The sequence below is a fragment of the Aspergillus fumigatus genome, chromosome 2 (assembly GCF_000002655.1).
Source record: "Aspergillus fumigatus Af293 chromosome 2, whole genome shotgun sequence".
Lineage (NCBI taxonomy): Eukaryota > Fungi > Ascomycota > Eurotiomycetes > Eurotiales > Aspergillaceae > Aspergillus > Aspergillus fumigatus.
In genome coordinates, this window is record NC_007195.1 from 777,075 (window position 1) to 804,991 (window position 27,917).

The window sequence follows — 27,917 nt, forward strand, 5'->3', positions numbered from 1 at the left end:
TCGTCAAACAATCAAATCATCTCCCAATTAAAGATGATTCCAGCCCAGCTCCGTCTTGAGTGTGTCTTTCACTAGACTGCACTATCCGATTTACCAATCCTTCTAAGCCCGTACTAGTTTTTTTTATTTTATTTATTTTTTTTAAATAGAAAATAAAGGATACTACTCTCTGATCCATCTATGGAGCGTAGTCGACCTGCTTATCAAGAATCAAGCAAACATCGAACTCGATAGAACGAATCAAGTCGCAGGGTAGAGTGACCATAGAATATTAATCAAACAACTGATGATTGTACTAACTACTGTACATACAAGGCCCCAGTATTCATTTCTACTTGTAGTCTGCATCGCATAAAGATGATCGTTCCTCGCTTTTCTTTTAGCCGTGGCTCAAATTATGTCGCCCTAAAAAAACAGATCAATGGGGAAACATTTCGGTCATGCTTGGGGAACAATGCAAGAAACGGAAAACGCCTCGATATCAGGGACAATAAGACAATATAGAGAAAGGAAAAGGGAATTCAACACAAGTCCTTGCTTTAAGCGAAATTATCGGAACGATCAACCCAAATGTCCTCGAGTTCAGCAAAGTTCTGGAAGTGCAAAGGACGATGTTGGTCGTCATAGAATCTCAACGGCGTATCAATCTTGACATAAACAGGTCGCTTTTCGACGCTGCTGAAAGAGCTTCCCATGAAGCTATAGTTCCACACGTTATCTTCAGGGACCAGGAAGTATCCACGAATCTTGTCGCTGAGCAGCAGTTGGCATTTCTGACCCATGCTGGTCGAGAACCCTTGTGGTTGGTCAGATGTGGTGTCTTTGTTCTCAGCTCCCCACTTGTAACCTTGGGGCGTCAAGCCCCATGCTGCAAGGGAAACAGATCCAGGGGTAAATGACACTGTCATCGTGACGGTCTTCTTGTCCCACGAGGGGTGAGCATTCATCAACCGTGCATGCTGAGTCACATCCATAGCAGTCATGTAATGTGGTTCATTGCCAGAGATCGTGTGGATGATACCGAGAGGCTCAAGTCCGTTCAGATACTCATGCTGTGGCAACTGTTGGGGCAACTGAACATCTCGAGTATTTCCGACTTGCGGAATCATGACAATGGTCCGAATCTCCTTCACTTGGTCGTTATCAGGTGGGGAGCTACCGTAGAGATACCCAGCAACCTGCACTCGAAGGTCCGCGATAGTGATGAAGCGACGAAGAATGTTCTTTGGCATGATATAAGTGTATCCTTCCTCTGAAACATCGTCTGACGAAATGTAAATATTGTTGGCTCTCGTGCGAAGATTTGATGTCGCAATTGCCCGTGTACGCCATTCGGTCTTCGAAGCAAACGACTGCTGTTCGTACTGAGACGTGGTCGTGACGATGATTTCTTCACCGCGAACATTCTGCGTCTTCGTCGTGACAGCTGTAAGCTGCTTGGCCTCCTCCTGCTGCTTCTCAATTTCTGCGGCCTGCTGCCGCTGAAGGGAAGGCGCGCTGATCTCCATGCCAAGAATTATGTCTCGGACTTCGCTGCTCGTTAAACTTTGCACGTTCACGTTGTTCTTCTTTCCATAATCGTTCAGAATCAGGTCACGAAGCTGGACTTCAACCTTGATCCAGTCCTCGTCCGAGAGCGTAGGCCAGATATGATGCTCTTGTGTAATTACCGTCTTGTCAGGCCTCAAGATGATCTTGGCTTTGTCAATATTGACGTGCAGGGCTCGCAGAATAAGAATTAGACGGGAGAAGGCGGTATACGGAGAGATGGACTTGAGCCATTCATCGTAGAGGTTGAAGAGTACCATCTGAGGTTCGGTGGCCCGCAGAATCATATCTGCCAGCTTCTCGACCTTCATGGCAGCCTGGAACGGCAACTGGAGCTCAGAGGCACGGATGGAGATGTTGGGGAAGTCGAGGAGATGGACTTCAAGGGGATCCAGAAGACCTTTCCGAGTGACAATGAGCTGCTTAGGCTGTTCTTCCACAGGCAGAGACCGAATGAGTGCTGCAACTTCTTCGGCTGTCTTCCACTTCGCCAATTGGCCAAGACGCTTCTGGCCAGCCCAAACACTTGTATGAATAATCTTGAGGAACAGTTGACCAGTCCGAGGGTTGAAAATGAAGATGGCACCGTTGATGGGTTTTGTGGTCAAGTTGCCTTCGAAGGTCTTATGAATGGTGACACGGTAAACATTGGTATCGTCAATGAACAATTGAATCTGCGGGCTGAACAACTCAGAGTAATTCTGAGAGTTGAGGAACTCCTGGTTGCTTTCAGAAGCATACAACTGCAGACCCTTTCGAATACGCTCTCTTAGTACATACAAGGCAGGGTTTGCCTTCATGATCTTGGCCATGGCCTGCTGGATGAGAGTCTTCAAGCCTGGAAAGTACTGTCCGTACGCCGAATAGAGGTTGTATGCAAGATCAATACCAATCATAAGGCCAGTGGCGGAAGGATAGATACTCATGCTATCAGTAGTGTAGTCGAGGTACTTGGCGCGGACATATCTCTCGATATCATGAGAATCGTAATCGCCGTATCTTAATTGCACATCAAGCCAGAACTTGTTCGTAGTGGTCGGCTCGTAAACGTCTTTCGTGTCGAACAAAATGGATGGTCTAGTCACGTTCCACTTGTTTGTTGCAAAGAGCAGGATGTCTGCGCACGAACTGTTCATCTTGTAAGACTTACGTGGGTGAATGGTCTCCTTCTGGACAGCTTCGATGCCCAACTGCTCGAGTTCCTGATCAAACACCTGGCACAAGTCCATGACGACAGATTCGTGGATTTTCTGCCACAAGTGCGCTCGGAAGATCTGAATCAAGGAAATTTTCAAAGTGGGGATCTTGCCGTGCAAGAAGATACCTGTAAGGTCAAGCTGCACCTGGAAACCGACATAGACGTTGGCACGGTTGATGGTGGGGGACCACCACAGAGTGAACCGACGGTTAGGGATTTGGTTCAAACCAGACCGCTGAGCATTTGTGAGCTTCTTAAATTTCATCGATCTAAATATTCGTTAGCAGATTGTTCAAATATGGAAACGACGACAGTCTTACTCTTCAAATCCACTGTTATGCAAGACAAGGTAATCATGTCGCAGGTAAAGCTGGTCTTTGTCGACTCTAAAACCAGCCCACTCCGTAGCCTCAGGTTCAAGGGAAATGTCCTTGATCATGAAACTGTGAGTCTGAGGAATCAAACGCTCAACGCCTTTCTTCCGCGCAATGAGACAAGGAACCTCGGCCACATTCCCAGAGATCTGGGCAAAGAGCTGGGGATACCTCTCCGTGCGAGCAGGGTTCCACATCATACGTCGCTTCGTCAAGACACTGAGACCTAAAGAACGTGCCAGCGCGACGACGTCCCAAAAGAGCTTGGAATGCCAACGCTCACTCTGGGCAAATCCAAGCACATTTTCTGGATAGACATACCAACCGTCACTGTCAATGAGTCCTGCCAGAACGGCAAGACGGACAGACCGAGAGTTCTTCATGTAGATCGACGGAATATGCTTCCGGTTGGTTTCAGGACCTGTTCCTTTTTGAGCAATAATCCCCAAGGCATCGAGCGCCCGGAGGAGCGAGTTAACACGACTGCCTTCAGATTGCTCCACGATCTGGTCAAGAAGTATACCTTCCTCCTCGCCATTCAAATCTCCGTATACTCGACGACCTGTTCGCAAGCGGTGGTTCCGCCGACGATTGGAGAAGTGAGACTGGGAAAGTTGGCTTTCTGGCTCCGGCCGAAATTCGGAAGCCTCTGGGTCTCCAAACTCATCATCGTCAGCGCTGTCGGCTTCCTCGTCCTCGCTATCGGTTTCAAGCAGATTGAGATCAGCTTCCTGCTCTACCACAGAAGCCTGGCTTGGTTCTTCCGTCGAACCTTGGCTTGACCGCTCCACTTGTTCGATCAACCGCATGAGTTCAGAATCTGAGGTAAGCTCTGAGAAACCGCTAGAAGTGAGTTCGGGGACTCCATCGAGGCCAAAATCGGCGACGTCGTTGGGAATAGACTCAGGAACGACATCAGAATTGGGATCACCAGTATCCAGACTGGAATGACCGGCCTTCGAATCAAGAATTGCCGAGATACTCGAGGCTTCAGCCTCCGATCGGAGAGCAGTTTCCGTATTCGACGGCAATTCTCGCTTTGGTTGCATCTGCGACTCGGGACGTGGAGACGTCGATAATACCACTTCTGGTTGTGCGATATTTTTAGCAGCAAGGCGTAGCTTCCGAATGCTCTGCCGTGCTTGACAAACAACCGGACGATGCTCAATGGTATCAGGATTGGTGGGCGGGAGCCGAACCATCATAGGTGCAGGGTTGGCGACAGTCGCATAGTCAATCAGACCCTGCCATGCAAGGTACATATCCAACTCAGCAGCATGGTTCACGAGGAATTCGCGAACATTCTCTTCATGAATGTTGTGATTCGTGGTTTTCTCATGGTTATCATCGCCAAGCCAAAGTCCGAGGAAATACGGGTTTACCGGCACTGGCTGCTCAGGCAACTCGAAGCCAGGACATCTGAACACACGATACCGACTCCGTTCTTCTGTGCTCAGTGAGGCGAACTCAGCTGCTGTCATTTCAACGGTATCGTAGCGCTCTTCTGCTGAAACCTGAGGTAGCTCGTCATCGTCTCCATATCCTGGTTCTTCAGCGTTGGTGCTTGGCATTGACTCGAAAGTATATACGCGCCCGTATGTCTTGAAGTTGCGGGAACAGAGCACGCGGAACTTGAGGTTAGATCTGTTCTTGTCCCACAGAAGGAATATGTTTGGCAAGTTGGCGTCGACCAGAATCTCTCCGCCTTTACCATCGGCAGACTTTGCAAGGAATCTTTGACGAAGTGTAGCCAGCGTAACTTCGCTTTGCGAATAGAGTTCACGACTTTTCGCAATTGCAGCAGAGAAAGCATCCTCCTTGGTTGGTAGGAAGACGGGCGGGTGGTCGCGATGGCCCTTGATGCTCGTTCGTTGAGGGTTTCCCCATACATAGGTGTAGTATACGCCTTTTTGCTGAGGATTGGTAACAGTATAGCTCTCTTTATGAGCCGTAAGACCAACGGTACCATTGAGGACATTCCGCACCATGTTGGCGCCGGTCGAACTTCGTTCGGCATGGAGAACCCAAGCGATAGCACTCTTCAAAGCAGACCAGAAATCTCCACGGTTCTTTACAAGGTTATTCGGGTGATGGGCGGCCGCAGGGCTGGAACTGAGCATCGGAAGGTTACCATGCCCGTTTTCGGAACGTTGGATATGACCTTGGACGGACGGTCCAGTATACACATTTCTCGCTCTCTTCTCCCGGTGAAGAACCAGAATATGGTTTGGCGTAACAACAAGGTCCTCTTTACTTCCACCAATCTTGATACGATAGAGACGGTCTTTACCGTTCACGATGTTGAAAGCCCGGCGAGGACCGCCGTCAGGACCAAGGAGCAAATCTCCCTCTTTGACATCCTGGACCTCAATTTCGCTACCGTCATACCGTAGCAGCCGTGTCCCCTTGGCAAGGCATGCTCTTTCCCAAAAGAGACCTTCCCAAGATGGAAAAGCAGTTGCCTTGAACAAGGTGTGCTCGAGAATAGTCTCAACACCACCAAGTGCTTGGATGACATCTGTGCGGTAAGCGTTCAAGTTCCAGAGTTTACCGTCATGACGTTGACTTGTCCACCAGAATGGATTGCTCTTCATCAGCTGGTACTGCTTGAACTCGGCTCTGAGACGGAAGCCTTTATCGAAGCTGAGTGTGCTTCGATCCTTTTGGAAAAGAGTGTTGATACGAGGGAGACCGCGATCCCAGCTATCTTCCAAGTCCTCCAAAGTCAAACGGCGATTCTGCTGCTGAGCTTCCATCCGCTTCTGAGAGTATTCCATCCAGACTCGCTGAGAGTCAATGAATTCGGCCTCCCATGGAATAATGTATCGGAAGATGTTAGGAATGAGGGTCTCCTCGTCATGTGACATACCCGCACGGAAGTGGGTAATGCCGGTATCCGTCTGCTTCGACCATCGCTTGTCACTGGCGGGAATCAAAATATGAGAACCCGAAATCATGCCCAGACCACCCAATTCCTTTGGCGTGTAGAAGACCGCAGGAGGGAAACGCGAGGGCATCTTGGAGTTCAGACCAATCTTAACACGAGTCTGAATCTTGGTCTCACATTTGACAATCGTGTCCAAAAGATTGACGGTGGAGACAGCAGCTTCACGATAGTACGTAAAGAGCGCGATAAGGGCGGTGTTCCACTTGTTGGCAATTTTGGTGAAAGTGGTTGAACCCGAGGACATGAGGATTTGCCGGATTCGGTTGTTGAATTTCTGGATGTCCTCCTCCGTTACTTGCAAGAAAGCATGGGCTGTGCGCTCCTTGGTGGCGTTGTCTACCAGAGACCACACACTGTCCTTGACAGAGAACTCCTCGTTCTGATTGCGAATCTTTGGTAGAATACGGACCTCAAAGCCACACATGGAGAACAGCAGGTTCGGGTTGTCCTTGCTGTACACGCTAGCAAAGGTATCATCCCATTCAATCGTCGTAATTGACCGCGGCAGACGGTTCTTCAGATCCCAGAAGGCAGCGCGACCGAGATTAACATCGTGTCGCATCAGACGCATACGGCAATCACGCGGCCAGCACTTCTTGTTCTTATATCCAATAACGTTCTCAAAATTAGGATCAGGGTTCTCTGTAAGGAAGCGCTGAATAAGATCCCTGGACTCGTCGGCGGTGAATCTGAAGAATACCCAGATCTTGTCGACATAGCGAGTGTACAAACGAATGGGATGTCTTGTCTCAGTGGCACGGTCTCTAAATTGCAAGAAGTCGTTGGGACTCTGCGGCGGACCTGCCATCTCACTGGCTCTTTGCAGACCAAGGAGCAGCAGATCAATCATAAGACCATAATACTGAAAGACGAAACCAGAAAACTGCAGACCCCTGATCAATCCGTAGCTGTTGGTATGGTTCATGTCCTTATAGCTCAGCTGCACATTGTTCTTCGAAGTAATGTAATCAGCCAAGTTGTGATCCATGATCAAACGTAGCAGACGATTCAAGAGAGTAAGATCAATCTTCTCATAGACCTTGGATAACTCCGTTTCGATCATGACATTCGTCTCGCCATCGGCAGTTTCCCAGACGTTGGACAAATTATTGATTCCCTGAGCCCACTTGTAGGTCAACAGTGGAGGGACTTCAGAATCGGAAGGTTTGATCCAAGCTGGGAAGAGGTGGCGCTGCTCTGCCTGATACCAAAGATACTGGTCCAGGTACGCGTCCGTGATCTTCTCGATCGGCTCAACATCGTAAACGGGGTTGATGTGGCTGTAATTGTCATTCATGTCGATTCCAACTTCCTTAAATGCTCTCTGGGTGAGCAGGAATCTCTTGATTCGGGCTAGCGTGGTTCCAGGAGAGTCATATGCCTGCTCAATGAGAGCAAGTTCTTCTCGCTGACTCTGGTTCAGTCTACCCTTCACAGAGTAGGCCTCGCGGAGGCGTTCGAGAGCAAGAATAAGAATCTTGGTGTCATGCTTGTATGAGACACTTGGGAACGGAATTGGCGAGAACTTGCGAGACTCGAGCCAATGCACCATGGTTGTGTAAATCGCCACCGCTTCTTCGGAAGATACATAAGGACCATCCTTTAAATAGTTGTGCTGTCTCTCCTGCTCAGCCTTGAGCCAAAGCCGAGTCAGTCGACCAAGATTCTTCTTGGCAACAGTCTTATCCACGGTGGCACCGCGGCGGATACGTTCACGATTGTAGTGTGCGACGGATATCCACCAATCGGCCTTGCTCTTCACATATCGCAAAATAATATTCTCGATAGGTGCTGGGAGCCCCGGCACCTTCCAAGGAATATTACTCTTCCAGCATCGCCATGCTTCAGACAGATGTTGCAGAACTGTGTTGACTTTGTTCTGTTTGATACCTTCAGGCATCATGTCCATCAGATCCGCCATGACGGAGGCTCGCAGTTCAAGATCGAAGTGCGACTCGACACGCTGTTTGGTGACGGTCTTGGCAACGCCCTTGCTATGACGACCCTCAAACTGACGAGAAAGCAAGTTTCCAAGCCATCTCTCAAGGAGAGGAATGATACCGCGCATGAAGAACAGCCAAACGCGCCAAGCAGGAGCCCAGAAACCGCAGCCAGGACCTTTACCCACAGGGCCAGAGTTGAATCGGTAGTAGATCAAATGCTTCAGGTCCTTGCAGGAACGGATTTGATGCATCAACTTGTACTTGTAACGGTACATACCGGTCAACTGTCCAACATGATTGAAAGCATACAGAATGCCATCCGCCAATTGAAAAGCATCGATGTTACCCAGACGGTATTGAACTTGCGCATCGACAATCAACTTCGTAAGGCGCAAAATCTCACGCATCAAGTGAAAAGCGTTACCGAAGCGGGACTTCTTTCGCTCCTTAGTGGTCAGTGTCTTAACTGGCTTCAAATTGAAGTTGTAGTCGAGATGCAGGTAAGTCAAATTCTTTCGGTGAATCAAGAGGTTGAGCATGTTGAAACCCTGGCGGCAAACCTGAAGACCAGCTTCAACCCAGTCGATTGTCGTCTGCTGGAAAAACTTGGTAGATTTCAGGGTCCTCAGCAGATTCTGCTTGTTCTGGGCCTTAGGCTTCTTCTTGTGCAACTCATTAAGCACATACGTCTTAAGAAGCTTCTGATACGAGACTCGGACCTTCACAGGCTGGCCCTGAGGGCAATGCTCCAGGTACCACTGCTTGACGAGTGGCACGTCCTGCGCGCGCACCATCTTCCCTGATCTCTTATTGAACGGATGAGGAGCCCACCACAGGGCGATCGCTGAGGCGGTATCAGGTGTGTACAGTTCCTCGTCAGCGAAGAAGGGCTTCACCTCTGGTGGGAGTTCAAAGTCATCCTCATTGTTTCCAGGTCCAAAGATCTCATCCTCATGACTGACTGTAATGTTTTTGGGGGCGACAGAGCGCGACGAGATGGGATTGATGACAGGGTCGAAGTAGAAAGCAGGAAGGTTAGGGTCGGCTCGGACGTAAACGACTTGAGGATGAGAATACCAGGAAACTTTCACGCTTCTCGGTAGGGTGTTATATAAGAAAGGGAAAGCGACTCTGTACTCTGTCCGGATGGGTGCTCGGAAGATGATGCGGTCGATCGCATTGAATTCACTGAAATCCTCGTCATTGGGATCGATGTCCTTGTACAAAGGCTCAAAGCGTGGGCCACCGGGGATAGCAACGTTCAGGGCCTTTGCCGTAAGGAAACTGTTGAGATCAAACATGTGAAAGTAATTCTGGTCAACCACATCACTGAGTAACTGATGGCTTAACCGGTAGAGAGTTGCCATCTGCGGAAGGGTCAAATTCCAGCTCTTATAGCTTGGTCCATTGACATGAGGGGTATCAAGTAGCGGCCGGTGATCGTAGAACCACTCGTACACGGGAGCATCTTCGGATTCGTCGAGCTCCATCTGGACCGGCTCCAAGGGCTCGACGTCTTCGATATTCTCCGACCACGATAGGGGAGGTTCCTCGTCATCGAAAGGGGGAAAGCGCATCCGTTTGAAATGTCTGCGGTCGCACTTTTCTCGCCGCATACACACCCACATGGTAGCCCACTGAGCATGGAAAACCGGTTCGATGACCCTCGGAGTCTCGTTCACGAGCGTAAGGCAACCATTCACATGGTAGAGCACCTTGACCTCACGCGCCGATTCCCAAGGCATGGGCATGTTCTCCAGCAGCTTCAACACGGCATGAGGCATGAACTTCAGCGCACCGAGATAGCTGCGCTTCTCGTTGCTGAACTTCTTCTGTGATACGTCGCCGATATCTCTGACAATCTTCCGCAAGTGCTCCGGAGGCATGTCCGCCTTCTGTGTCTCAACAAACCCGCCTTTCCTCTTCTCTCCAAAACGATTGCGCTGCGTCCGCAGCCATTCGTTCTTCTTCTGAGCAAACTTTGCGACATTCGGATCCGCTGGGGGCTGGTATCCTGGCGGCGGCGGCGCCAAAGGCATGGAAGGAGGGGCTGCACCCCATCCTGGGGGAGGGGGGGGAGGCAACGACGCCATGGTGATGGCGATTAATGAAAGAAAGACGCTTTCGACTTAAGCCGACTGTGATAAAGGAGCAAAAGTCGCGTCAAACCACGTCGAGAAAAATCATCAAATCCAAGGCGAAAGCACCGACGGGATTTCACAAGACTGATGGTTATGAAGATATATTCGCGTCGGAAAAATGAAATGATAGCCCCGAAGAGAAAATCCCAACTCCCGAACGATCCCCTTCTCACAATGGGTGATGGAAGACGCTGTTCTGGCTCCTTTCTTGGTGATGGGCAAGCTTGAGCAGAGGTGGCGGCTCTCCGCAAAAAGCCGCTAGTCCATATTGGTGTTAGCGCAAGCTCGCCAAATTTGCGCTAGCGCGGCCTTCCAGGGCTCCGAGCGAAACCCACACAAATCCAGATGACTTTGAGAATTCTACGAGGACAACGACGACAACCGACGACGCCGCCGCCAATCTCTTGATCACCGTTTTAGAGGTTCAAGGACAATCAAAATGGCGAACAACAGATTGCAATACGTGAGTTTCTTATGCTGGTATATAACTTCTACTTGGATGAAATACTGATTCTCTTTTTATTACACAGCGGAGACGGAACCCGTACGTTTGAAATTCCCTCCCAGAAGTGCACAATCCTATGCCCCTGCGTCGCTTTAATCATCGGTTTTTTTTTCGCTTTAGTTCAGTGACATATGGCATGATATTTGGCGCGACGAGACACATCAGTTTCGAGTCTGCCCTTGGAGCACGATATTGATAGGTTTTTGTTCTACAGGTACAACACGCGGTCCAACAAGGTCCGCATCATCAAGACTCCTGGCGGCGAGCTCCGTTACCTCCACATCAAGAAGAAGGGTACTGCTCCCAAGTGCGGTGACTGCGGCATCAAGCTCCCCGGCGTGAGTACTCCCGAGTGAAATTCTGGCTAGGAAGTGGTCTTCTGTGCGCTTTTTTGGTGTCCTTCGATTGTACTGTCAATTCGAAACATGACAAGTTCGAGGACGGAAAGCGCACATCCCGATCGCCTCTGGCCAATTTATAGGAAGATGAGCAGGATCACTGATTGAAATGCTTAGATTCCTGCCCTCCGTCCCCGTGAATACTCCCAGATCTCCCGGCCCAAGAAGACCGTCAGCCGTGCCTACGGTGGTTCTCGCTGCGCCGGTTGCGTCAAGGACCGTATCGTCCGTGCTTTCCTGATTGAGGAGCAGAAAATCGTCAAGAAGGTCCTCAAGGAGTCTCAGGAGAAGGCCGCTGGCAAGCGCTAAACGGATTACGTTTTGTTCTCGGTGTTGGTCTTTTTTAAAGTGGGAAGCGAATGATATGGAAAAATTCGGCCGAGTACGGTTCTCTTAGAAATAAAAGATGAACAGACACGGCTAGCATGCGAACCTTGTAAGGTCGTGGCTATCAATGAAATTTCATTTTCACCATGAGTTATCAGCTCTCCCTGTCACTGTTGATCTGTCCAGAGGGAATACACGAGAGATCCAGCGATGAAATAATGATCACGCTCATCAGAGGACCATTTCAGTCTGTCCAGACCCGTAGCTTCCCACTTATGCAGGCCGACCTCATTTGATTATAACGTAGTTACGGATTACTCGTCGGTCGTTAAAAAATCGTTTCCTTTACCTTAGGACTCAAGTCATCTGTTCAGGGTTCAAACGAAGATTTCGATGGTCATGTTCAAATAGTCATGGTAGATTGCCAGCGTCTTCCGATGTGGCGATGCCTGAATGGTCGGGCATCAATTGCTTTTGAAAGATACCTTGGGGCACGCTGCAACGTACTTGCAATTTCTCCTCGAGAAGAAAATTCTTATGGACCCAGTCGAAATATTGAGTACTTCCAAAAACAAAAGAAAAAGAAAGAAAAGAAAAGAACAATACACTGCACTGACATTTGGGAAAGCACAGTGTGGAAATCAGAGTCAGGCGTGATAATATATCTGATGAAGAGGGTGGCTGCTCGTACATGTACTAGGATCCGACACCTACTACTCCGGGTACCATTGTGCTACATCGGCAAAATGTGAAAATGAGGACCAGATCTCTTGCGGCAGAAGTAACAATACCCTTCCCAAAGAGCGCACAGATGGATGAATAATGTCGGAGCTCCCCCCTCGTGATCAATAATACAAGTCTACCATCACGAAGGCCATTTCGACAAGGCAATTATCAACCTGCTAGAGTGCTGCTCTTATCCTATCAATCCATAAAACTATGAAACTATGTAGGGGATGTGGACCATGTCGTAATATACACGCATCCTTGAACTCATCACTAAACAAATCGCGTCGATCTACTCCGTATTTTTGACAATATCCCTTTTTTTTTAACCATGTCAAAGTACTCAGGTACCGAGACCGGGGTGAATCCTGGTCGGTTATGAGGACAGCATGCACCGAGCTAGTACACTGCTGAGGGTCTAACAAGGTGTTCCACGATTGTGAAATCGACTGCCGTGCTGTAGATCTTGGGGGATCTGACTGGAGAGAGTCGGTCATCGATTCTGAGGGAGGCCCAATGGCCCCATCAGCACGAGTCTAAGTCATGCATCTATCGTTTGGTGCTTGACGATCTCTACTGATCAGCGTTTCTGAAGATTTATTTTGGACAAAAAGAAGAAGCTGTGCTGTAGGTCTGCCGTCTGAGGAACGCAGGCTAGTATAGTATCAATAGATAGAGATCTGTCACAGAAAGGTTGATCGACAGAGGAACGTCACCTGTCAATTATGTAACCAGCCATGGAAAGATCACACCTATATACCTTTTCGGCTCAGACACCTGACGCATATTGCTGTACAGATCACACTGCTGTAGGCATCCTATGGAGGCGGTGAACGTCACCCAGCTATCGGCGCCTTCTTCTCGCGTTCGAGGTACCCGTGATCCTCGTGAGAACCTTGTCTTCGACACGGAAACCGGTCGTCAAATGAACTGGTAACCCATGAAATCAGCTGTATCTCCGTGCTGGTACCCCGAGGGATCTATAATAGCATTCACGGAAGCTGATCCCGAAGCGGGATCTAGGAAGGAGATCATATGCTCGGGGATGGCGGAAACGGCGGAGAGTCCCCTTTTGACTTGTAAACACTAGAAACTATTCCCTGCAACTGCAAGAGGGGTGAGAAATAAGGACGCACCGAATATAACCTAGTTTAGAGGCTGATACGAAATGAATCCCTGCTGCGACAACCCCGGGCGTTTAAGATCCGGTGAGGACAGGTGGAAGGAGAATCCAGGCAACCCAGATTGTGAAGGCAACGAGCTAGTCCGAAGTGGAACCATGTTCTATTCTTTGATGAGCAGCATGCACCATGAGGAACATCCCATAAGCCCCAGCAATGTAAAGCAGGGAAAACAATAAGAAACCACATGAGGCCCAACAAAGGACGAGATGGAGGAAAACCGTGGTCTGCTTACTCTTTTCACCTTGAATCTCCAATCATGGCGCTCAAGTCATGATGCTAGTTCATGAAGACGTAGAATTCGTCAAGCACTTAAGAGTCGATCACTCTACGGAGTATGCAGCCGCAATAGAAGGATAATGAGAAAGCAGCGTTTTGATGGTGATCCCTTTTTGTAGTTGTAGGACAATGGCTGGGCTAGACTGTATCTCGGCCAATTGCCCTCAGGTAGACTACGTCAAGCAGTTTAGAGTTTGGAGTGGACCATTATTTCTATAGAGAACGTTTCTTCTTGGCTTTTCGTTGAAGCTTTGAAAGCATGAAGTAAGTGATTACTCCCGGACATAAATGTGATCTTCACTTGACTGAGTTTGGCAGTGGAGTTCATGTCGCAAGTTCCTGCAGGAAAAAGCGGTCCAACTCGCTTATAAGTAGAGGGGCACTGTAATTACTGGAGGAGTGTCATCAGACCTAAGGATTTGAATCTCATTGTCAGATGTTGATGACCTTGATCGGTGACTCATCCCAGAGGATTTGACGTGGATACTCACCTCGGACTCCTTTCTCCGGTACAATCCACGCCCGAAGAAAAACAGATATCGTACTCGAACCATCGAATAATAGAGCACACGAGAAATGGAAACCATCGAATCAAGTCCAGAGCCACTCAGAATCCACAGCCGTTACTCTGTCTGGCGTCGCTGTCGTCGCGTACCATTGGGCTTGGCTGCATTACAGGCAGATTGACATCCACGAAGCCGACTGAGATATGAGAGTGTAAGGAGTTACATCCAAACTCGGGTCGAATGGGATAGGCTGACAGCAATTACATACGTGAAACGTCAGAGTCTGGCATTAACATATTTAGACTCTATCTTTTTGGATACCTGCCAGTTAGACATTTGTATGGTATTTTTGATAGCGCCTTCTCGCGGAGTTTAATTTTCTGCGCTAAAACACCAAGGGTACATGCTTAGAGCCTTAGGGTCATCTAGCGCGCTGGAGACATCGGTCTTCTGGAGAGATGACTCGCCAGATGTCCATGTCGCCTCAATCAGACCAACGAGATGACAACGAAGTCTCTTCTCATCTCATCCGTCCGCGGCGTAATGAGGGATCGTCCAACTGTCAATCGACCCCACCACTCCCCCAGAGACATTTACTTACATATTCCACATACTCCATGCATACATACATACTGTGTACATACGTACATGCACACACCCTTGAAGATGGCACCTTAGCTCCCTGTCATTATCAATTAGATGCCTTGCGTAGGTAATCACAAGGCAGAAACACCACCAGCCGCCCGGCTGTATGGCAGAAAATTGAGCTCGAGGACGGCTGAATCTTCGGCCGAATGATCGCTCGTCCTATCTGCATGTATTATGTTGGCATGTTTTTGTGTGCTGACTCGTGTAGAGGAACGATCTATAGGGAGAACGGAGGACATCGGGCAGCATCCTTTGTCCTTAATGAGGCGAGTCCTACGACAAGCTGACATGGATGCTGAAAGCCTCTTCGGAACTGGCATTGACCTATCATTATCATCACCATCATCGTTGCGTCAGTGTCTGCAATTACTGTCCACATGATCAACGTTGAATAGAGGGACAAATCAAATCAGCCTGGAGAGGTAATAAGGCCAGGACACATAACAAATACAAAATCTTCGACGCCCAGCCAGGAAAACTTTTTTGCTCTTACTAAGCCAGAAATGAAAAGAAGATGAGCAAAAAGGAAAATGCATCGACTTGAATTCATGAGCAAATGCTGGCTGGGACTGAAAATAGTCAGCTACACTACAAATTTAGTTTGTGCAAGTCAAGTATCAGAGCACTGGCCCTGGTGTCTGAGAAATCCGTTTGACAGCGGCCCACTCTTCCCTTCTCAATTGTCCAGAAATTGTCATACACTGAGCTGAAGATCTGATGAAGGTTCCGGGCCGGTCCACCAGCCATGGTTTGTGAACTGTAGGTAATCAATCGGGACCTCCAATCTTACTTTCATATGCAAAACAATATTCTTCGCTAGGCCCCGCCATGTCATAGAACATAGGGGTACAGTGGGGCTTCCGTGCAGCCAATGATGCTACCCGAATTGTACTGTTCCACTGATGGTCGATGCATCAGCGTGGCCGGACCTGACGCACGGGTTGGTGACACTGTCGCCACAGAAGTAGCTGCGCGAAGGTACGGAGGGCGATTCACCATCTGTGACGGTAGCTGCTGCTGCAGATGCAGAGGGGCGGGATGCAGATACAGTCGTTCCCTTGGTGCAGCGTCCTGCTGGTCTCCTGTCATCAAAACCATCTGGCCGCGATACTTGGTTGCAATCTTGGTCGCCTTCCCTCCTTTGGCCCCAGATCGTTGGCGCTGGGGAGCCGGCGGATCCGAGCCCAAAGGCCTCTTATGATTTGCTTGCTTCCTATACCGGGTAGTCGACTGGATGCCTTTCCTGTATGCCTCGTCCGTGAGGCGCCAGTAGTTCACGGCCTTTTTGCCATTGGGAGATTCTACCCTTACGGCTTCAAATCCCTACGAGTCATGTCAGATCTTAGCACACAACTCCAACAGAGATCAAAACAAAGAAAAGGTGAAACTATGGAGATCTGTGGGATTACATACCGCATTCATTGAAAGATTGTGCCGGATACTGTTCTGCCATCCTTTTGAGCGCTGATCTCTCCCTTTGCTTGTATTCTGCTCGAACCAGCTGTAGATCTCCTGAAGTGTACGCTTCCTATCAGGAGCGGCCTTGAGAGCTTCCGCAATCAAATGAGAATAGGGAAGGTCTGTGGGGCCACTGTCATCTGGAATTGAATTCTTTTCTGCGTCATTGCGCTCAATTTCTCGCTCAACTTCTGTTCTCCCCCAATTGACATGCTGTGAAGAATCGGAAGACGTAGTTGATGTTGTTGCAGGAGAGGGCGTGTTATGCATCGCCTCAGAGGGTTGTGGAAAGTGTTCAGCGGCTGGGGAAGGCGTAAGGTAAATCTGAAAATCAGGGCCATTGCGACCGTAGCCCTCTACTCCATGAATCCAGCCCGACGAACTTTCAGTCGCACGAGGGTATCCCAACGAAATTTCCACATGGTCCGGTCTGGTGTTGGGCGCTGTCGTATGAGACGTCCCTTCATCGCAGTATGAAAATAGATCAAGTTTTCCATCTTTTGGAGCTTCCAGCAGCGAAGTAGAAGCACCGAGGGGATAAACCTGAGTCGTACTGAGCGCCCATGGGTCAAGAAAAGTGAATGCTGTCTCCAGGGTATTGACCCACACTATCGAGCAGGGAGTGGAATTATCAGGATTCTCTGCTGAGGAGCCATCAGAAGAGGGGGATGATGATTGTGACAGCTGCGAAGAATAATGATGATAGGCTTGATAGTCAGAGTAATTTGCGGGTAAATCGTAGGAGGGATTGGAGTGAACCATATTGTCTACTCTTAAGACAGGCTAATGTCAATCACAGGCTGTTTTGAAACTCCCCACACAACCTTGGTGAAGTGACATCAGAAGATAACATCCACAGAGAAGCGATAATAGTAGTAGTGTTTAATAAGGTGTAAGACTGGCTCACGAGAGAGAGAGAAAGATCAAGCGCTCTGATGAGGAGATGGCTCCGTCAGATACAGGGAAGAGTAGACCAGGATTGTGAGAGTAAATGCAAAATAAAGGGTTAGAAGCCAGAAAGAGCCCCGAAAATTGACAGAAATTCCAAAGACAAAGGAAAGAGAAAAAACAAAAAAAGAAAAGGAAAAAGAAAAGAAAAAAAAAAAAGGAAAGGCGGGACCATTGAGCAAGAGAAGATGCACAGGTCTTTCAAGGTGAACTATCATGAGGTGAAAGCATAGTGCCAGCTCATACCTAAAGTTGACGTCCTTCCTTCTGTCGCCCTTTCTGCTGCGGACTACCCGATAGATTCATGCACATCTGGCCCCAACGAACAAGGGGGAAAGGGTCTGAGACGTAGGGGGACTACTTTTTGGCCGTGTCATGTGTCTTGAGTGTGGTAGACTCATGCAGTGGTCGTGCTTCAAGCCATTCCTTCTGCAGGAAATGTTTTCCCAGGCTGTGGAACAGGGATCCAGTATAGGGTCGCAACTATGGCCTCCATGACTGTGAAGAGACTGGATCTGGTACTACAGGGGGCTGCAACGGATCAATAGTGAAATTTTTACAAGCTAGGCCGACCGGGATTAGCTTAGAGCTCGCAGATAGCGGATGCCTGCAGAAAGTCTTCCTATGGTCCATGTTGAATACATGGAGCAAACCGAAAAAGGAACTATGAGAACACAGAAAAGAAAAAAAAAGAAGATACAGGACACAGGCCTTTCTGGAATCGATATTGCCATAGGGTCTTGAGGAACCCCAAGTGCTTCTCTTTCGATCCATCCTGTAGATACTCAAGCACTTCCTCTGTTCCCTGTCCAGCCGGAAGCCGTCAAACGGCCTGCAGGTGACATAAGGTGCCACATAGCCGCCGCTTCACCACAACCTGCTCCGTATCAATTTCGTGGCGAAGAATCCGAGATGCCATAAGGTGCCAAGGATGCGTTGCGGGTTCCCACGTGATTTCATCAACATTGCTCAAAGCTGAAGAAGTGCAATACTTGAAAGGGGTCGCAGATAAGGTAGATTTAAGCATCGGATAGTGATCTCCCCGACGTGGAACCTCTCATATGCGAGTGCGGTCATAGAACCGGAGCCAGACCCTAGTTGACATCTCCGCAAGGCAAGGTAGCTTCGTATGACACGTCTTAGCCCTTCCACTAAGAAAGGGACCTTTCGGCCATCTGAGATTCAGTGTGGAAGCATATGGAAAGTATTTCCCAGCCAATCATAGAACAGGATTTCCTCTCGTGGTAGACTGCCCTGAACCGAAATATTCGCGAGTACGGAATCTACCTGATCCAAGGTACGTAGCTATTGACACATCGAAAGTGAGTGGCCACACACAGACAGCCGAAGAGATACAAATCGGTGAGATCGTTCGGTTGGTAAGCCTGCGTTGACGGTTCACTTCCGGTAGTAGATCTATGACAGATTAGTATCTGCTGCCCATACAAGCAAATGCGACTCAAGTTAGGAAATTGGGAAGAAAGCTTACTCGCTTGAACTGAAAATGAAGTTGTAGGATTCCCTTAGGATGTCAATACTTGTAAATACAATAGGAGGGGGCCCAGGATATACCTTGTCAAACGTGCTCTTAAATCCTCTCTCTCTCTTGGCGCTGTAGTCCCACTCTTTGTCTACGATCCGGAATGCGATATCTTCGTACGGGGGTCCGGCCATGAATCGAATAAGGCACGTATCCTCTTCGCCAGCCGCGGCAAATGATTGTCCACGTTTCCGTCCATGTTCGCGTTCAATGCGGTAGGTAGGGGCTTTTGTCTTATCGATGAGGTCGGGGTAGAAAATGTTGAACTTGTAGCCCTGGACAACTTTTGGTGGCGGGTTGTCATGATCATAGTGCGTCTGGTTGTACTTGTTCCACTCGTACCCCATTTGCACCCGGTTGAAGTACCGCGGCTTGCGAGGTCGGTACTTGCTGGCCCACTGTGGTTGCGCACCCGTGCTAACAGACTCCTCGCCCGTGAATATCTCTTCGTTTTCACTGACTCCTTTAGCAAGTTCTCTCTCGTAAAGAGCTTTCGTCGCTTGCGAGAAATCCTCGTTGGTAATCGATGAGAAGCGGGTGGATGCTGTAGCAGCAGAAATGTTCGTTGACTGGCTTGCGGAAGCTGCAGAGGGTCTCTCCGTCTGCCGCTGACGAAGGGGAACAAAGCCCATCTTTAGAATCTTTTGTCGCTCTCGTGCCTTCAAGCGTAGTCAGCAACAAACTGGGACCACAGACATAAGAGCAAGGGAAACTTACGACTTGATTGAGAAAAGCCCCTTCATCCAATATTTCCAACCCTTTATCCTCTGGACGAATCTGAAGCAGTGGCTCTGGATCTAGATCACGAATTTCTTTTTCGCAAAGCTGTTGAGGTCGTTCCTGATAGGTCTGAATCACGGGCGCAAGAGGAGCGAGCTTCGTTCGGATAGATTCAGCCTCTTCATATTGTTGTTTGCGCAACCCTCTAACACGCTCATCGATCACGGCCCTGTGGACCTTCTTCACCTTAGCGCGAGCTTTCCACACCGTCAGGCTGCGCAAAAGCTCCTCCCAATAATCGGTATCAATAGGCTCGTTAGAGTCCAGCTTCTTCCTGACCTGCACCTCAAGGGTCTCGAGTTGCTCGTATGTTTTCGGGGTTAACAATCGATTGATGTCAGCGGCAACGGAGCTGAGGGCACGTCCTTCAGGGGCAGTCGCTTTCTGGCGATCTCGACAGATAACCTTCATTGTCTGAACGGAGGCGCAGCGGGATTAGTCTCGAGCGAATGAGAGCGAGACGCAGATAGGGCTTACTTTCCAAAAATCCCTATTTTTTGAGTTCTTCTCCAGACTCAGGAATGTATCGATATCCTTCTCCAGCTCAAGTAATTGACTTTGAGATAACCCCTCGAAAACACCATCGGGGTCCACCAGATCCAGCTCTGAGTCCGCAATCTCGTCGTCAAGAGGATTACGCGTTGGATCAATAACTCGCAGAGTAACCGTAAGCCAATCTATTGGTTTCGCACGACCCTCTTTGACGCGGATCTCGGCCTTCTTTTTCGCTTGCTTGAGAACAAACATGTCTTCCTGCGCCACCCATTCACGCACTTGCTCGTCTTCCTGTAACTGATTGAGACGCACCTGGTCTCGCATGTTCCTTACCGGCGGCTGCGATGATCGACTGTTTCCATCCTCCCATTTTCCACCGTCCCGGTGTCGGTCTCTCTCGTCGTATTTGCGGTGATATTTTTGGGGCTGGCGCATTGATGAAGGGGAACGAGAGCGGCTTCGCTTAGAGCCTGTTCTGTCAGGCAGTCGTGACGACATCCTCGTGGTCCGATCGCCTGGGGTTTTGTTAAAGAGACTTTCAGTCGCAGCAGTTGTTTTTGCTGAACGTCACGAATGGCTGTCACTCTGGAAGATCCGCGAATAGTCTGGACTCTGGAGAAGCTTCCAGGGTGGAAGGTTAGCCGAGCGGCAGAGTTTCCACAGTTCGGCACGTGCTCCGTTCTCCGCTATCACGCCGAATACAATCAACTGGGAGTGCTGCTGCCTGGGATGATATTAATCACTTACAACTACTCAGCGATAGATTCTGATGATGTCCTCGAAATGGAGGAGACTTCATCTTCCAAAGCAGGATGGCTTGCCTCCTCTTCTTTTAAGATACTCCAGAACACTTGATAGTTACAATGTTTACATGACTGACCTTTCCAATGTCTGGACCGAGCATATGAGTCGCCAGGACATTCTCAACAGAGCTGATGAAGATGCTACTACGATTGACCCGAGCGAAGACCCAGAACAGTTTGAAGTGCTTCTTAGAAAGATAGGTGAAGCTCTAAGTGGCGAATCTGGCTGTACTGCATCACTAGAAAATGGATTGCGAGAGGATTCTATGAAATTGACAGTATCAACAAAGCTTCCTGCACCGTTGAGACCTTTAATATGGACTATTTATCTTTCGAAGGAACCGCAATCTTCTACATCTCAGCATCTTATTCTCCCATTACTTCGGGCAGAAGCCGGATGGGAGTCGCGCCAGCGAACTCTCCTTGACCACCTTAGTAAGAAAGACTGGGTTCTAGGGAAGCTTTTCGATAAGATCGAGAGTATGGGTATCGATCTGAGTACCATCTTTCCTGGAGTTGCGGGGCTACGGAAAGCTCATGGGGATACGTTACTCTCCCACGCTGCTAATTACGTCAAAGGAGTGGCGCCCTTTGATGAACAAGAATGGCTTGACGGAGTCGCCAAATCGTCGCCTGATTCAGTTGTTGCTGCCAACATTGTAGCGGAAGTATCTGGATCCGTAGAGACCAGAGAGATAGAGAGACTCGGACCACCCCCAGACAGCTGGTGGGTGAAGCTCTCAGCAACCAGAGTCAGCATTAGAGCGCCCTCAAAGCGTGGAGAAGTCACAAAAACCGCGGCGGAAAAGCCCACGAAGCCTGTTTCAAATATGGACACGGACAAAGACAACGATGATGACGATGATGACGATGAGTTTGAGGTGCGTACAACCCTCAGGTATCCCTGTACTTGTTTTAATGCTATTGCCTCAGCGACAACAAACACCACCCAGGCTCAAAAAAGCCAAAAAACCTGAACGACATTCACCCCCTACCGCCGCTGGAACCGACAGTGAGATAGATCATGAACATGTACCCACGAAACGAAGATCACCCTCGCCACAGAAGCCTCCAGCAAAGAAGTCAGGAGGACTGGGTATCATAGGCGGTAAAAAGCAGATCAAGCAGAAGTCTCAAACACCTCCACCGCCCTCTCCGCCACGAGATTTCGCATCCCATGAGCACAAGGCAACGGACTCGGGTACTGACCGTGACACTCAACCCTTGCCGTCTCCTCCTCGACCACCAGCCGCTCTCAAACCCAGCGCAAGTGTAACAACTGCATCGAAACCACGCGGCCTAGGCGTCATCGGAGGCAAGAAGAAAGAACAATCACCACAGCAGATTCCTCAGCCTTCCCTCTCGCCGGAAGCGCAAGAAGTTCTCACTTCAGAGCCAAAGCAAAAACACGGGGGCAAGCTGGGTATGATCGGAGATAAAGCCCGCAAGACCACTGAGGTTTTCCCAGCTGCCTCTCCCAAGAATCGGGCCGAGACGACGACATCGCCGCCTCCAGCAAAGTCCGAGAGCGGCGAGTTTTCCCGGCGAGGTGCTGTAAAGCGATCTTCTTCGCCAGTGAAACCACCGCCACAGGAGACGGAGCAGGAGCGCGCTGATCGCAAACGAGAGGAACTGAAAAGGCAGCTTGAAGCGAAGAGCAGGGCTCCGGCGAAGAAGAAAAGGAGATTCTAACCTAGCTTTGGGCTTGTCTATAACAAAATGTGTCGTGGATATTTCAAGGTACTCGTGGTTCGAGAGCGCTTTGGAGCACATTTGGACATAAACTTCTGTTTAGCATCTGATCTGTCTAACTTCCTTCATCGGAACCAAGATGCTGTGTCTAGTCATCTATCACAACCCCTCCTAAACCATCGTACTCATAACGTGATTCCCATGAGTGACCCCATAAAAGTTCTAATGTGTATACAGTAAGCTGTAAGTCGTCAGTCGTTAAATGTTGATTCCGCTACTGCCCCCGGTGCTCGCCCGCGACGGACCACTCCGTCGCTTGCCTTGCTCAATCGGTGTCACCAATCGTACTTTCTTAGGTGACATCGTGCCAGAAGATGACGCGGCCCCTATATTGGCGGACACAGGTGCAACAGTGCTTCCGCCTGATGTGGCAACACCGAGCATACCACGGACCTTTTCGACCGCTTTGCTCTCGCCTTTTGCCCATGGGTCGCGTTTGACGAACCCCAATCCGGCTTTTCTGCTGGCAGCGTCTCGCTTTCTGGATACATCCTGCAAAACGGCCCGATTGAACTCACGGCGTGGTCCTGGTCCACAGTCGTGCATACAGCCAGGGGTAGCGCAACCCCCTTCACTGAGGGAAGGGTCGCTCAGCCACGTGGTAATACAAGCCATGTGGCCTCCATGGCCGCAACCTTGACACCAGGTCCAGAGAGTGGAGCCCATTGGTCGAGGAGCAGTGTAATCACCCAGCAATGCACCATCCAAACGCTGCAACTCGGAGAGAGGGATCTGCTCTGTCTTGAGTGAGGATCGCGATGAGGATAGCAAATGTGAGGTAGCCTCAGAGTGCTCCTCGGTATCGGCAAATGATGAGATCTGCTCTGTAATCCAGTCGGCCGGTGGGTCAACGCTCATGCAAATGGCACAAGGTTCTTGCGGGGTGTTGCATTGGTAACAGCTGCGGTTATCCTGTTTCGGATTCTCGTATGGTCGCTTGCATGTGAAGCAGAACACATTTATGAAAGTATTTGTCTGGGCATACTCATACACCGCTGGGTATGATGGTACACACAAAAGTCGAAGCTCGGCAGCCTCCAGGTACATCGACTGGCGAACGAGGTGCTCATGGTAAGTTTTGAAGATGAGCTCACACTCCTCCCTTGGGAGAAGTTTCTCGCATTCTCCGAAGAGTATGCAGAGTTTCTGAAGAAGATGGGCAGCAGACTGTATATCAACATGCGTGCTGCTGTGATTATACCTGATCGCTTCTTTCAGCAGTATTTCTGGACTCCAAGGCTTGTTCCCACTCAGGTTTGGGCTGAGAGGAATAACGATGTCGGAAAGGTCCTCGGTCGACTCTGGTACAGATCGTAAATCCGGTGCATTCTTGGCCGATGTTGAACTGTCCTTAGGAATCTGCAGGGGACTAGACTCCGTTAGAAGTTGCGGAGGGCTCGAAGGACGTTCCAGATGAACACGGCTAGCATCAATGACACTTTCTTGAAACAATCCGTCATCCTGAACCGCCTGTTCGTTCAATACCGGGGTGTGAGCAAGCTCTAGATTCTCATGCTCGCGAGGATAGTCCTCAATGACGGATTCGTCCGCTTCAGCAATCTTCGAGCTATCGTACAGTCGTGCCGCAGAGGAAAAAGATGTAGCCAGTGATTTGGAAGGGTGTGAGCTTCCTGTAGATTCTGAGAACATTGGAAAGCTCTCCGAGGATTCATGTCGGTGGAAAGGCGGTGGTCTTGGGGGCTCGATATGGGACTCAAGCGATAAGACCTTCTTAGGAAAGAGCTTGTAATCACGAATCGCTGCCCTTTTGTCCTCCATTTTCTGGTCAAACTCGTCTTCTGACGCTCCTTTGACATAATCGGGGTGGTTTCGAAGACGCCAGTCCGCCTGACGATTAATGGCCCGCGGTGCTGATCTTTGGTCACTTTCCGGACTTTGAATTGCCGATGTTCCAGCAAGGTCCCGTGGCGGGCTTTCGAACGAACTGAGAGAACTCTCGCCTGCATCTGAATGGCTTTTTTCAAATTGGGGTATGGAATGGGGCTCGACATCTGACATTGACGACCAACCGTTCGAGTTCATCGTGTTCATGGTGCCTTGGTTAGAGCTCAGAACAGAGGGCGGTAAGGGCTCAATATCCGCCGCGTCATCGTTCACAGAGGTCATTTGCGAGTGCGGACTATGCAGTGACTCGACGGGTGAGTCCGGTAAGGGTCGCGCGAGAGGTGTGGTGATGTTTGACGTGCTTTCAATTTCAGTTGTGGAATGCTTTGATGCATCTGTTTCCATTACCCCTCTGAACAAGCGGTTTCTCAATCTGTCAGTCCTCCCATCTTCCAGGGCGGGAGGTCGCTCGGCATGCTGCCCCTCTTTGGAGAGCTTTTTCTTGACATTGCGTGAGCCTCTTTCCGGGGCCTGTCGTTGCGACCTGGCCCTGGATTCAAGCTCCTGAATAACAGCAAATTTGACTATCCTCCAAGTCTGTGCTAGCTTGGGTAGGGACACATCTTCTGCGCGCTCTGAATTCTGAGTCAACGAGTCCAACAAGGCGCGAAGTAAGTCCGCATGTTTGCAGCTATCCTCGGGAGCTTCGAGTAAGGGAGAATAGTGGCGAGCGAGGAATCGGAAGACCACAGGATCCGAAGTGGCTCCGGAAACGCTACCCACTACACCGAGCTGGCGTGGTCCAGGTGGGGGAATCTTGGATAGCGTCTCTCCCAACGGAAGGACGGGAGGATTTTCGGGAGGCCCCGGCGGGGTACTGCTCAAGGATTTAGGAGGACGAGTGCTACTGGGCTTACTGGGTCGAGCGCGAACGGAGATAAACGAAGGTTCATCAAGGACCTCTTCCGTCGGACTCTGGCCGAGAAGTTCTCCGCTACTGTGCTCCATCTCTAGACGATCTGTGAAGTCGGTTGCACTGAGACCCGATATACTTCGCCGAGCTCGTTTCTGAACGAAAGCGAGCACCTCTCCAGTAGGGCTCCAAGCGGCGGCGCACGTGGGCCGCTGATGGATCACATGCGGAGCATAACGAATGTCGGTCTGTGTGAAAGCACCGGTTTCGCCTACTGTCCACAAAAGATCCTTAGAATGCCAGAGCAGGTCTGAAGCGTGAGCGTCATACCGATCGAATTCCCGGAAGGGAATATGGGGTCGTCGAAGGTCCCAGAGGTGAACTCGCGGATCTTCTTTGTCGTACGACGTGACCACCTGGCAGGACTGCCAATCGCCGGATTCCTTATCTGTGGAAGGCGGGCGCCATCGTACATTGAGGACGGCCTGGGGTGTCCTGAACTGGAAAGTAGGCTTTTGTCTCCGCTCAGCAGTCGAGGAGAAGTCCCAGACTTTGACCTGCCTGTCTGTGCCGCCACTGACAACATGTTGTCCATCCGGGTGCCAATCTACTGAAAAACATGGTCTATCATGAGCAGTAATCCTCATTAAGGGAGCACAGTTTTTCCGCGAGTCCCACAGTTGAATCGCACCGCTATCCGTAGCGGTCGCAAACACGAAACGGTCGCTCGGTGACCATCTGATGTCACGGACGGCGTCACTGTTGCCAACGTACTGTTCCTTACTCCCGCACATAGACACTCCACGCTCGGCGGACGCTGTCCGCAAGTCCCACATCCGGATCGTAGAATCCTGACTCCCCGACAAAAGCAATGCCGGAGCGTAGGGATTGAACGCTAGGCGATGAACCTGACGGCTGTGTCCTTGAAAGCGGCAAAACTCCAAGCCAGTCCGATTGAGATCATAGACGACAATGCGACCATTGGCCACAGCGGTGGCGATGGTTCGGTCATAATTGCCATGTGACCATTTCACGTCCCTGACGGTCAGCTGGTCCTTGTGGCGCGCGGAAAGCCCACTCCCACCATGATGCGTGGAGGAGTAACTGATGATAGCATTGCGAAGATTGAATTCCTCTGACAGACGATCGGGAGAGACGCGAATGGTCTTCAAGATTTCCTTTCCACCAATGACGGCGTGCGTCCGTTGCGGAGAGATGTCTAGGGCGGCTATAGGGATACCGGTCTTATGTGTAACCGTTTGAGATGCCCCGGGTCTAGGAGTGACGTTAGTTGGATCGTTCCTAAGAGGCTTGAACTCAAGCTCTATGCCGGCTGTAAACTAATCGGCGGTGGAGTGGTGAAAGTGAAGCCAAGCAAGGGAAGTAGGTGTGACAATGAACGATAAAATTAGAATGATAGAAACCCAGACCGAAAAAGGAAAAGAAAGCCGTACAATGACTTAGACCTGGTTGAGCGGGGACCAGCAGATAGGTCTGCACGACCCGTTGAAGTCTGTGGGCTGGGGGGCCGAGACCCAGAGAAGAAAGGCTGGGCAAATCTTGCTAGAGCATTGGCCGCTCGGTGGGAGTATTTTTGGCCTTGATGCACAGGCGCAGGAGGAGGGGGAGGGGGAGGAGCTGGAGATTGATGTGAAGTAGATGTGTTGCCACGAGTGGGCAGTCGAGGAACATCAGTCATGGTGGATCAAACGATGCACGACTCAGCATCGAGACAAGGTTAGTCGATCAAGACTCATCCTGATGAAGTCGAAGCTTCATCCTCGATCATTAGGTAGGTACCCAGCAAGAGTCAGGTGAACAGCGAAATGCTTACAAAAGCTGTAGAACAGAACACAGAATACGGGGGAGTCAAGTCACTTGATGGTCAATGATGGCAGCAATCCATGGATTGTCTGGGGGTGGGGGCAGAAAGGGGGAGGCGGAGCCACAAGCGGTTGCAAAAAGGTGTGGAATTTGTGTATGCCTTCAAGTAGGGGAAGCTGGGGATTGGAGCTAGAAGGTTACATGTAGGCTTGGTGTTATAATTATTGGTTGGAACCAGGCAGCGGATGACCGAGTTAATGCAGCTCCAAAGAAAACGGACAAGAAGGGAGTACTGGTTGGATGCTGCTTCCAAGCTCGATTGAGGGGAGGAATACGGAGTACTCCGTAGATGACAAGAAGTGAGGAAGATGCCTATGATGGTTTATGGCAATGAAGTGAACAGGCCAATTGCAATGCTCCACACTATGCTTCGATTGCTTGGCACGCTGTCATAATGGATCAATGTACAAATTGCAACGTACTATCGACGTAGTCAGATAGTAATGATCAACCCAGTACGGAGTACCTTAGCGTAATAGTCACAGATCGATAGGTAGGAAGATGAGGATCAAAAGAAGAGTGGCAAGGGCTCGTGATGTGTGCGCTTTTGGTGCGGGAATGATTAGCGTCCAGAGTGGGTTCATTTGTTTGCAGGCGGGAAGCATCTAGTCGATAGATAATCTGAAACTTTTGAGCTCATGGAGCTGAGATTACCTAAGACCTGTGAGACTAAATAATAATAGCAACCACTCAGGTTGAGAATCCGTCATACTAGGGCAAATAGAGTAGGCAAGGTACTACTAGTTAGCAGTCTGTCCAAAGGCAAACACTGGTATGC

General features: G+C 49.8%; 6 protein-coding genes across 6 annotated transcripts; 2 read left to right on the top strand and 4 right to left on the bottom strand.

Annotated features, from left to right (window-relative positions):
• Nucleotides 1–246: 246 nt before the first annotated feature.
• prp8 (U4/U6-U5 snRNP complex subunit PRP8) lies at nt 247–10,103 on the bottom strand (the record flags this gene model as incomplete). The annotated part of the gene is made up of 2 exons (XM_744345.2): nt 247–3,015; nt 3,067–10,103. 2 exons carry the CDS (start codon nt 10,101–10,103, stop codon nt 540–542), a joined length of 9,513 nt encoding a protein of 3,170 aa, XP_749438.1. The 3' UTR covers nt 247–539.
• Nucleotides 10,104–10,332: 229 nt separating this feature from the next.
• Nucleotides 10,333–11,363, top strand: AFUA_2G03040 (60S ribosomal eL34 domain-containing protein; the record flags this gene model as incomplete). Its single annotated transcript, XM_744346.1, has 5 exons — nt 10,333–10,385; nt 10,468–10,614; nt 10,682–10,695; nt 10,822–10,994; nt 11,172–11,363. The coding sequence occupies 5 exons, from the start codon at nt 10,333–10,335 to the stop codon at nt 11,361–11,363; spliced, it is 579 nt and encodes a 192-aa protein (XP_749439.1).
• A 3,501-nt stretch (nt 11,364–14,864) lies between these two features.
• On the bottom strand, nt 14,865–17,153 carry AFUA_2G03050 (forkhead box transcription factor). The gene is made up of 2 exons (XM_744347.2): nt 16,135–17,153; nt 14,865–16,044 (listed from the first exon to the last, which is right to left on the bottom strand). The coding sequence occupies exons 1-2, from the start codon at nt 16,939–16,941 to the stop codon at nt 15,553–15,555; spliced, it is 1,299 nt and encodes a 432-aa protein (XP_749440.1). The 5' UTR covers nt 16,942–17,153; the 3' UTR covers nt 14,865–15,552.
• A 1,459-nt stretch (nt 17,154–18,612) lies between these two features.
• On the bottom strand, nt 18,613–20,440 carry AFUA_2G03060 (splicing factor cactin; the record flags this gene model as incomplete). Its single annotated transcript, XM_744348.1, has 3 exons — nt 18,613–19,326; nt 19,385–19,861; nt 19,925–20,440. 3 exons carry the CDS (start codon nt 20,438–20,440, stop codon nt 18,613–18,615), a joined length of 1,707 nt encoding a protein of 568 aa, XP_749441.1.
• Nucleotides 20,441–20,711: 271 nt separating this feature from the next.
• On the top strand, nt 20,712–22,437 carry AFUA_2G03070 (uncharacterized protein; the record flags this gene model as incomplete). The annotated part of the gene is made up of 2 exons (XM_744349.1): nt 20,712–21,626; nt 21,679–22,437. 2 exons carry the CDS (start codon nt 20,712–20,714, stop codon nt 22,435–22,437), a joined length of 1,674 nt encoding a protein of 557 aa, XP_749442.1.
• Nucleotides 22,438–22,695: 258 nt separating this feature from the next.
• Nucleotides 22,696–27,724, bottom strand: AFUA_2G03080 (WD repeat protein; the record flags this gene model as incomplete). Its single annotated transcript, XM_744350.2, has 3 exons — nt 27,090–27,724; nt 26,710–27,028; nt 22,696–26,530 (listed from the first exon to the last, which is right to left on the bottom strand). The coding sequence occupies exons 2-3, from the start codon at nt 26,952–26,954 to the stop codon at nt 22,696–22,698; spliced, it is 4,080 nt and encodes a 1,359-aa protein (XP_749443.1). The 5' UTR covers nt 26,955–27,028; nt 27,090–27,724.
• Nucleotides 27,725–27,917: the final 193 nt, after the last annotated feature.

Bases quoted from the DNA above. Each gene is read 5' to 3' on its own strand.
- AFUA_2G03050 (XM_744347.2), bottom strand. From the start codon at position 16,941: ATGGTTCACTCCAATCCCTCCTACGATTTACCCGCAAATTACTCTGAC. The intron at 16,045-16,134 runs GTATGTAATCCC...CATGACTCGTAG, and splicing joins ACAATCTTTCAATGAATGCG to GGATTTGAAGCCGTAAGGGT.